General features: G+C 40.9%; 1 protein-coding gene across 5 annotated transcripts in view; it reads left to right on the top strand.

Annotated features, from left to right (window-relative positions):
• The first annotated feature begins 995 nt into the window (after positions 1–995).
• arfip1 (ADP-ribosylation factor interacting protein 1 (arfaptin 1)) overlaps positions 996–10,601 on the top strand; it is a 172,305-nt gene continuing 162,699 nt past the window's right edge. For 2 of the 5 annotated variants that reach the window (XM_048597875.1, XM_048597869.1), the window contains exon 1: positions 998–1,231. In XM_048597875.1, the coding sequence (XP_048453832.1) occupies positions 1,028–1,231 (204 nt within the window). In that variant the 5' untranslated portion in view covers positions 998–1,027. Of the gene's footprint in view, positions 1,232–10,601 lie in introns of all 5 variants that reach the window. The other 3 variants (XM_048597854.1, XM_048597847.1, XM_048597861.1) reach the window with 3 other exon arrangements.

The following is a 10,601-nucleotide window of genomic DNA, read 5'->3' as shown; positions in this document are numbered from 1 at the left end:
GGTTGCAGGGAAAAGTGCCACGTGAGGCGGGGCTGGAGGGGAGTGTGGAGCGGACAAGGGAGTCACGGAGATAGTGGTCCCTCCGGAAGGCAGATAAGGGTGGGGAGGGAAAGATGTCTTTGGTGGTGGGGTCGGATTGCAAATGGCGGAAGTGTCGGAGGATGATGCGTTGGATTCAGAGGTGGTGGGGTGGTACGTGAGGACGAGGGGGATTCTGTTTTGGTTGTTATTGCAGGGAGGGGATGTGAGGGATGAGTTGCGGGAAATGCGGGAGACATGGGAGACATGGTCGAGGGCGTTCTCAACCATTGAGCTGGGGGAAGTTGCGGTCCTTGAAATACTCAGAAATACCAGAAATACTCATCATGTCAGGCAGCATCTATGAAATGAGAAGCAAAACTGATACGTTCGAAGAGGTTATTGGGAGAGATGAGCAAATATTTAGTTAAGGAACACTCTTTGGGAGAAAAGAGAGTGAGAGCGATGTTCTTTCTCAGTTGTATTAATCAGGAATGTATCAAACAAAGAACAGCTAGAGCCTACGAGAACAAAGATTTTCGCACAGGTGGATTTCAATTGTAAAGGGATCTCACAGCACAACAAAGCTGCGTACAGACAACGGAGGTTCTGAGGAAGGGTCACCGGACCCGAAAAGTTAACTCAGATTTTTTTCTTCACAGATGCTGCCAGACTTGCTGAGCTTTTCCAGCAACTTCTGTTTTTATTGCAGAAATTATAAGGAACAAGGTTATTCAAATAAGTTTGTGAATAGAATACCTTAGCTCAGAGCCGGGAAATTTAAAAGGCACGCTACCAAATCATAGCAATCAACATGGCCCATTTAGAGATTAGAGCCTAATATTATGCTCAGAGCATTAATAATGTCCGCTTCTACAGATGCCAGTTGCTCCAAGTGAGATGTGTGTGGGGCTGGGATGGTGCCACTGCCTTGTTTGTGTGGGATAGAAGTTGGGGCCAGTGTCTGTCCGGAGGGAAAAGCTTGCAGACAGACTACTAATACCTGTAAATGAACTTTGTGGTCACAGTGCACCTCCATGTTGAAGCACACAAAGATAATTGTCCCAAGTACGTGTCAGTGTGGGTGACCCGGATGTTGGTGGGTGTGTGTGACTCGGATGTTGTTTCCTCTCCTGCTTCCGGGAGCAGTCTCAATGACCGCCAGGGACCGGTCGGTGACTTAAACGGCGGAAAAGCTCAAGAGAAGCGGCAGGTAAGAGCGGGGCAGAGACGTCGACGTTGACGGGTGGCCCGGTTCCTCGCTTACCGGGTGTCGGGCCGTCAGCATTGACGGGGGTGGGAAAGGGGAAGTAGAGGTTGACAGAATGAGCCGACCCCCGGGGGTCCCGGAGGGGGGCGTCCCCCGGTCCCGGTCCAGGGCCTCAGGTCCCTGGACCTGGACCTGGACCGAGCTGTCATGGAGCTGCCGCCGCTGTCCCCGCTCCTCGGGCCCCTGCTTACGTGTCCAGGCAGCAGGGAGCAGGAACTGTTGGCTCTCGGCCTGAGCACTGCCTCCGTGGAAGATAGCGTCCGCATGGAAGGAGTTTCATGAGAACCGCGTTAATTGTCTTATGACTCCTTTGGCCAACGTTTAAGTTCGGTGTTGTTAGTTCCTGTGGTGCACTTCGGAACTTTCCCAAGTTTTATGTAAATGTAACTTAGCCTTTTCTTGTTGTGCTCAGAACCTGTGGCATTTACATTGCAGATCTTTCTGAGAACTCGTGGCTGAGGCCCATAGGGAGGGATAGAACTGTTCGGTTTTCAAAAGTGAACGTTCAATCAAACTTTTTTTTATTTAGGGAAAAGCCAAGTTCACTACTTGGTTAGTTGGCTTTTAAATTCAGGAGTCAGGGTTTATCTAGATGCAACATATATAAAAAAAGGAAAATGTATGTTTAAAAAGAAGCTTAACAGAGCATTTGCTCCTTGGAGGATGATACTGGTAAATTAATGTAACACAAGCAAGTGACAGAAGCGTTGATAGAGAAGCCTTCAAAAAATAAGACACTTAAAAAGTCTCAAATAGTAGAAATGCAGGTTGCAGTAGGAAAAGAGGAACTTCAAACAATCGTGATCATAAAAGGAAACCTAATAAGAAAACCTATGTGACTAACTGCTGGTAAGTGCCCTTGACCTGAATAAAATAAGCAATTGCGAAGAAAGTGGGTGCATTGGTTGTAATCTTCTAAAATTGTCCAGATTCTAGACTAGCCAAAGTAGATTGGAAAACTGCAAAGTTAACGCCTTGTCAAGAATGAAGGAAGATAGAAAACACAACATTGTAGACCAGTTAACTCAACATCTGTCATTGGGAAAATGCTAAAGTTGATCAAGCAGGTATTAGCTGAACATGGAAATAAATCATTATACAATCAAGCACAGTCAGCATGGTTTTGTGAAAAGGAAACTATGTATGACAAATATTTATTAGAATTTTTTGAGGGAGTTAAGAGCAGGTTGGATATAGGAGATGTTGGTGTATTTGGGTTTCCAAAAGGCATTTGATAAAGTGCCATATAAAAGATTACTTCACAAGAGGTTCGTAGTGTTAGAGTGATCTATGATTAGAGGACTAACAGGAAATGAAGAGTGAGGATAAATGGGTAATGTTCAAGTTGGCAAACTGTAACCAATGGTGTGCCATTGGCATCAGTACTGGGGTCTCAACTATTGCTTGAAGGAAAAATTTTATTATGGCCAGATTTTCTGCTGATGTGGAGATGGGTACAGAAGCAAAATGTGAGGAGGTTACAAACTGTATGTAAAAGGATATAGATAGGAAAATAAATGGGCAAAAATTTGGTAGATGCAGTATAATGTATAGAAACGTAAGGTTGTCCACTTTGGCAGAAAGAATAAAAAAGCAAAATATTATCTGAAACAGAAAGATTTAACAGAATGCTGCAGTACAAAATGATCTGGGTTTTCTTGTATAATACGTAAAACACAAAGCCATCATGCAGATATTGAAGGAAGTTATGAAGGAAAATGAAATGTTGGTTTTTATTGCAAAATACGTGGACTATTCAAGTAGTGAAGTCTTGCTACACATGAAGAACACATTGTGCACAGATTTGATCATCTAAATTTTAATAAGGTATATAATTGTGTTGGAAGCAGGTCAGAGGAAGGTTAATTAGACTGATTTCTGAGACAAAAGTAATGTCTTTTAAATAAAAGTTGAGTAGGTTGGGCCTGTAGTAATCACAGTTCAGAGAAATGAGAAACTTAGAAACAAAGTTCTGAGGGTGCTTGACAGAGTAGATCCTAAGAGGGTGCCCCCTCAGGAGAGATGAGGAACCTAGAATTGGGGGCACAGTTAAAAGTTCAGACCTTACTATTTAAGACAGATGAGAAATTTCTTAAGAGTTGTTGATTTTTGGAGTTCTCTTCCACACAGACAAGTGGGGACTAGTTTGTTGTTAGCCTAGTCTTGCAAATATTTGGAGGTTTAATCTCCAAGGAGTTGAAAGTTTTGTGGAGCAGGCAGGAAAGTGGAGTTGAGGCCACAGTCAGATCGACCTTTGACTGATTGAATGGTGAAGCATTTTTGATGGGCTGCATGGTCTGCACATTGTCCCAATATTGTAGAATTGGCTTGTGCTTTCAGTATCCCCATACATTTCTATTTATCAAGAATGCGCGACTATCTCCTGGAATTCTACAGCGAGAGAATTGATCAGAAATCTGATACTGCATCAGCCAAGTTACTGAAGTTAGGATATGAAAATTACCCTATTTCCTGTTTACAATATGATGCTAGTTAGGCTTTTCATAATTCATTTTCTGAATGTTGTTTGTTCCATTGAGAAATACAGCATTCATCTTGCTCACGGAACAGTGCAAAAATGCTTTGAACCTAGTAGATCTTTCACTGTTTTTCAAATGAAAGAAAAAACATTGTATTAACTTAAGGAAATGTGTCTCTTGCAAAGCCAGCAATTATTGCCCGTCTATAATTGCTGATGAGAAACTGCAGTCGGTGTTCGTTTAAGTTTTTTGTGAAAATTTTTTTCATTCAGTGGAGGGGCTTTTCAGGCCTTTCAAGAGGGAGTGAAGATTAAGCCATGTAATTTATGATAATTAATCAGTTCAAAATAATAGCAACTGTGGGATATTTTGATAGATGATCAAGACTCCTTGCAGTGCTCTACACTTTGGAGGTCACCATCTAGAACACTTATTAGCTCCTGATCGAATGGGTGGAGGTGTAAAACTTCTTGAAAAGAGTGATTTGTCCTATTGTGGAATAAAACTGGTGTAATGTCAATACAAGTTTAACGGATGATTCATTAGTCAGTTCAAGTGGCTAGATATGGTATAAACTCACCTTAAGCTGCTTTCAAGGCACACATTTTAGCAAGTAACTGACTATGTACTGTAATGACTGATTCTGATCAATTATTACACTATACTTAAGAACGTAAGAATCAGAAGAGTTGAGATTTTGGCTGATCTGTTGGATTTAAGGGTACCAGCACTTTTCTCCTATGCTTTGGGACCAATGGCTTTGTCAGTTTCAGATCTACTGTCAAGTAATTTTGCACATGTATTTAAATTAGCATTGTCTTTGCTGACAGACTTGTTTTCTTTTAACCATAATTGATTTTTGGACACATCCTAGCAACAGTATCTAGGATCTACACACAGTTGAGTAGTTCTATGATGGAAATCTCAGCTTAACCTTCTTGTAACTTTAAGATTAAAAATCTGTAAACAAGTGAGCATTTTATTAACTTAATTTCTGATGGGGCCTTCTGTAAGCTCAAACTGCCTAGAATTAAGTGGTAAGTTATAATAATGGAAGTGATCTAGTGTTGATGTAGCAATTGTGCCATAATTGCCATAGGTCACTGTCTTTATGTCCTTATTATCCATGAGGTTTTATCGATGGTATATTTAGCATATTTGCGTTGTGGTTTTGAACTCAAACCTGGACAGTACAAAGAAATCCATTGTTTATTGATCACAAACTGGTTCAAACTCTGTCCATGTGAATTTAATCTTGACCGAACATTTCAATGCTCAGAGTTGACTTTGATTGTTTCACATGATCCCTTCCCTACTGTCAGTTCATGATCACTAAATATCTTGTTTAATCTCTGTTATGCCTATTTTGGCTTAATATTCTTTGCATCTGGATGCAGTTTGATTGCTGCACTGGACCTGAGCTTGTCACTAGTTTGATATTGCTTGATTCTTTTCAGCCCTTTCTAATAGTAATTCCCCGCTACCAGCATTAACTTTCTCCCCAGTTGTTATCTTGAAGCCTGTTCTTGGTTATTTCACGCTTTCTCCATTTTTGCCTTTAGTAATCTTCTTTTCTTCTGGCAATGTTCCACGTTTGAATTTCCGCTTTCCAAAGCCGATAGCAACACTTTGTCCCTGAGCATTTTCAAACAGGCTCATTATTTTCTGTTAATTGATCTTACATTCTACTTTGTGAGCAACAGAACAAAGGAGCTTTGTGATTCTTTTAAAAGCTGGAAGTGATTCTCAGTTTTCAAACTCAAGCATCCTTGCAAAACTATTTTCTTGTTCCTCGTCTGATCATACGAAGAAGGTATTTGATTAAAATGAATTCATATATACAACTGGTGTTAGATTACTGTTTATTTGCACGACAAAAATGTGGGAGAAAACTGAAATGCTGGAAGCGCTTAGTGGACCAGATAGCCAATATTTTGAGAAAGCAGGTGAATTAGTCTTCAGGTAAAATCCAATATCAAAATAGGAAAATATTGCGTTAATGGCATTGAAAAAGTAAAGGACAATTGGTGATTTGGATGGGTCAAATATGCATGACAGAAGAAATAGACGAATTTGTAAAGTGAAACAAAGAGTTAATGAAATGACAACTCTATTTTTTAACATAAAATAGACATTATAGAACATGAGGTATAAGAGCAGAATTAGGCTATTTGGCCCTTTGAGTCTGATAAGTTTCTCAACCCCATTCTCCTGCTATCTCGCAGTAACCCTTGATCCCCTTACTAACCAAGAACCTGTCTGTGTCTTAAATACACTCAATGACTCGGCCTCCGCAACTGTCTGCAACAATGTGTTCCTCGGATTCACAATCCTCTGGCTGAAGAAGTTCCTTTGCATCTCAGTTCCCAATGGTCGTCCCTTCGTTCTTGACTGTGCCCTCGGGTCCTTGTCTCTTGTACTAGTGGAAACATCATTTCTACTTGCGCTCTATCCAGGCCTCTCAGTATTCTGTAAGTTTGATTCCCTCTTCATCCTTTTAAACTTTGAGTACAGACCGAGAGTTCTCAACTGCACCTCAAATGATAAGTCCTTTGTCCACAGCACCATTCTTGTAAACCTTCTCTAGACTCTCTCCAATGTTAGCACATCCTTCCTTTAGATATGGAGCCCAAAACTGCTCTCAGTATTTTGAATGTGATCTCTCCAGAGTCTTATACAGCCTCAGCTCTACAGCCTCAGCAATACATCTCTGCATTTTAGCCCTTTTGAAATGAATGCAAACATTGCATTTGCCTTCCTAATTGCCAAATGAACCTGCATATAACCTTAAGAGAATCCTAAACGAGGACTCCCAAGTCCCTTTATGCTTCAGATTTCCAAAGAAAATAGCAAATAGTCTATGTCTCTATTCCAAAGCGCATAGCCTCACTTTCCCACATTGTATCCCATCTGCCACTTCTTTCCTCACTCTCCTACCCTGTCCAAGTCCTTCTGCAGCCTCCCTGCATCTTCAATACTACCTGTCCCTCCACCTAACTTTGTGTCATCTGCAAACTTAGTAACAATGCTCTATAGCAGAAATTTCTGACAAAGTGCAGTGGGCTTCAGGATCTTGAGAGGAGGAACATAAGAAATAAGACTTGGTGGTGACCATATGTCCCCTACAGTCTGCTCTGTCATTCAGTATGGTAGTGTTAATCTGCCTCAACTCTACTTTCCTGCCCACATGCTTTGATTTCCTGAGAGATCTTACCCTAAAAATATTCAAAATGTAACATTCACAACTGTGCAGTCTAGATAATTAGAAATATTCACGACTGAGTGAAGAGGCGACTCCGCAACTCAGCCCCAAATGGCTTAAATAACCCCTTTATCTTGAGACTTTGCCCTTGTTCTAGATTCCCTAGCTAGAGGAAATGACCTCTGAGGCTTCTATTAAGCTTCCTAAGATTCATAGCAACAAAAGTAAATTACTGTGGATGCTGCGACTCTGAAACAAAAACCAAAAGTGCTGGAGAAATTCAGCAGGTCTGACAGCATCACTGGAGAGAGAAAGAGTTAAAAGTTCAAGTCTAATATGATCTCTTCAGGACTGAAGGGGGCCAGCAAAGTGATGGGTTTACTGTAGGAAAAGGTGGAGAGGAGCAGGTTGAAGAGGGTGACAGAAATGAGAGATTATAGATATCACAACCAAAAGACAAAGTAAGGGTGTTGAGAAATGAGAGTACTAGAGCAGTAGGTCAGATCTGCCAAAAGCAAAACTTATATAAAAAAAAACACCATACGCTGGTGGAAATGGAAAGGTGGAGGAAGCAAAATGGAAGGCAGAGTTCATGTTCTAAGTTGCTCAACTCAGTATTGAGTTCAGAAGGCTGTAAAGAGCCTAAATGCAAAATGAGGTGTTATTGTTCCAACTTGTGTAGCAGACCTGAAACACACATGTGAGAATGAGAGTAACATGACGCGTTAAAGTGACAAGTGGCTGGAAGCTCATGGTCAGTTCAAGGTTCTGTCCACCACATGGGTGAAAAATCTCAAGTAAGATGAAAGGAAGACATGTTGGAAGGACCACTGTGGAAGATTTGTAGCAGGTGCAGCAGAGACAGAAAAAACTGGACAATGCAATGGAGTCCTTGCAGGAATGGGATGTAAGCAAGTATAATCGAGGTTGCTTTTGGAGTCAATTAATTTGTAATGATAGCCTGTCCCTGGAAATGGAGACAAATCTTGAGGAAAGGAAGATTGAAAATGATAGAAGGGGGAAATTGGATGTGGAATTGATGAGATTTCTTGCTTTGGATGACAGCAGGAAGCAGCATTGATGACATCCATATACCGGAGAGAGAATTGTAGGATGGAACCTGAGTAGGATTGTAGCAAGCAATATTTCACAAACCTCAGTAAATGACAGGCAAAGCTAGGTACAAGCATCATGGCCACACCAATTATGAGGAGGACGTGAGAAGTTAAAGGAGAAGTTGTTAAGTGACAGAGTAAGTTCAGCCAGGTAGAGGAGGGTGGTGATGAGTGAGGACTGTTTCTGCTTCAGTTCAAGGAGCAAGCAGAAACTCCTCAGACAATCCTGATGGGAGATTCATGTGTAATGGATTTAATGTCCATCGTGATGGTAGAAACTGGGAAGTGGATGCAATGCCATTGGGTGTCAGAAGAGCGCAAATGTACGTGGGAAGAGATTGGACAAGGGAAGAAAAGTACACTTGTGAACGGAAGAAGTAAGGTCAATCAGCAGGAAGAGGATGCAACAGTGAGTCTGCAGAGAAGTCCTGACTTTGGATTTTAGGAAGAAGGTAGAAATGGGCTTTATGGAGTTGGGGAAATGTAAGGGAGGAAGTTGTGGAGGGAAGATCTTCAGAGGAGCTGAGGTCAGTGACAGTCTTGACATCTATGACTCAATAGTCAGTAATGGTGTCATGGTCTAGTGGGAGATAGGAAGATGTATCTAAGAGTTGGCACTGAAAGGTAGAGTTCAGTATGCCAGATGACAACAGCACCACTTGTGTCAGCAGGTTTGATAATAAAGTCAGGGTTAGACCTGAATGAATGGAGTGCAGCAAGTTCAGAGGAAGACAAGTTAGAGTGTGAGGGGAGTAGAAAAATTCAGGCCAGTGCCGTGTTGACAGTTCTTAATGGTAAGATCAAAAGTGGATAAGAGACCAGAGGAAGGGGTTCAAATGGAAGGAGCAAATTGGAGATGGGGGAGAATTCTGCTTGAAGAAGAGTACAATTTTCTACTGGACCTGAAATTTATTGAGTAAGGGCATAGGGACCTGAGTTCTTTGCTGAGCACAGATAATTTCAGGTCAGAATGGAAGATCAGAGGGTATAGTGAATACACGATGAGAGGTAGAATTAGAGGATGAGGTTGAACTCTAAGGAGACAGAATGGGAGGAATGATCTGGAGTGGCTTGTATCTTGGTGCTTGTATCATGTTAAGAAATGCAAGCTTCAACATCATCCCCCAAAAGTATTCATAGCAGGGATCCTTTTCTCATTTTGCATTCTTCGGTCTTAGCATTTAATGGATATTTTTGCAGTGATCCCAGAAGTAAATGCACCATTCCTCTCCTCTTCTCTCCCTCGTGTTCAGCACACCCATTCCTTTCCTAAGCATGGGCTCACACTGGCACTGCTATTAATACCCTCTTCATTTCATTAGCATTTTTTGTGCATGCAACATGTGTCCCTTAACCTCCTCTGACATTTTATGTTCTAAACACACTTTCTGAGTCAAGAAACAGTTTACATCAGTTTTGTTCAACCTAGTTGTCCGTATTTTCTCATGATCGCTTTAAATTTAGTGAATGAACTGCAGTGGAGATGAACATTTTGCTGACCATATTTTCTCTCCACAAGTGCAACGCATACCTCTCTTGCACCATTTAATCACTTCCCCACTCTAACTTTTCCTTCTATGGCTTTCAGCAAAGCTTACACAAGCCTGAGAGGTTTTTTTAATCACCCTGTTGAGAGAAGTTAGGGACACTACCACTGCACTTCAAGAGCCCCAAACAATAGTGTTGGCTACTGGGCTGTCCATTTCCTTTTTAGCTGACAGTATTTGTGGTGTGCTGCTAGTATTTTGAATCAGGAGAAACAAATTGTTCTTGGGGTGTGAGCCTCTGCTGGGCATGCAGTCTGCACAGTCTTATTGACCTGTTTTTATTTGTTATTATTCAGACTTTGTTTATGGAACCTGTTTGCAGTTTTTCTACTTTAATTTATATCTTTGTTACAGCCCCACACTATTTCACTTATTTATGCATTTTCTCTTTTGTAAGTTTCTCATTATGTTTGCTGATTATTTCATGAATATCACTTTACCCATTTAACGATCTCATATTTCCCACTTAAACACTTTGGTCATTCTATCTCTTCATCTACCTGTGTCTCTGTTTTCAGCCATCTCCTATCTGTTCACTTTTAAATTGTTTATTAATGGTATCTTACGGCTTTGACAGTCTATACTTGCGCCATCAACTTGTCCATATCCGTGACTCTCCTGCTGAACATTTTTCTGAGTTTGATTTTGTTTTGGATTTCCATCTGTAGTTTTCTCTCACTTTTATGATTGTGGAATAACCAATTCTGAGCATTGTGTTCCATGTTTGTCCCAGTGTAGGGAATGAATCTGTATATAGCCATATTTTATTACACAAGCATAATTCTTGTGCAGTTCCCTACTTCCTTTTAGAATTTCCATTTGGGATATTGTTTTTGGATTTTATTTCCCTTGTGGAGAAAACCTTATGTAAGTCTTCATTAGTTCTGATTAGAATTTTGTTAGTACGGTTTAAGACAGTTTCCAGCTACTGGTGATTGAGAGTTCTGATCATTTAGGCTACATTTATAT

The sequence above is a fragment of the Rhincodon typus genome, chromosome 1, assembly GCF_021869965.1.
Source record: "Rhincodon typus isolate 14 chromosome 1, sRhiTyp1.1, whole genome shotgun sequence".
Lineage (NCBI taxonomy): Eukaryota > Metazoa > Chordata > Chondrichthyes > Orectolobiformes > Rhincodontidae > Rhincodon > Rhincodon typus.
The sequence above is the reverse complement of the archived record's forward strand: the minus strand, read 5'-3'. Positions and strand labels throughout refer to the sequence as shown.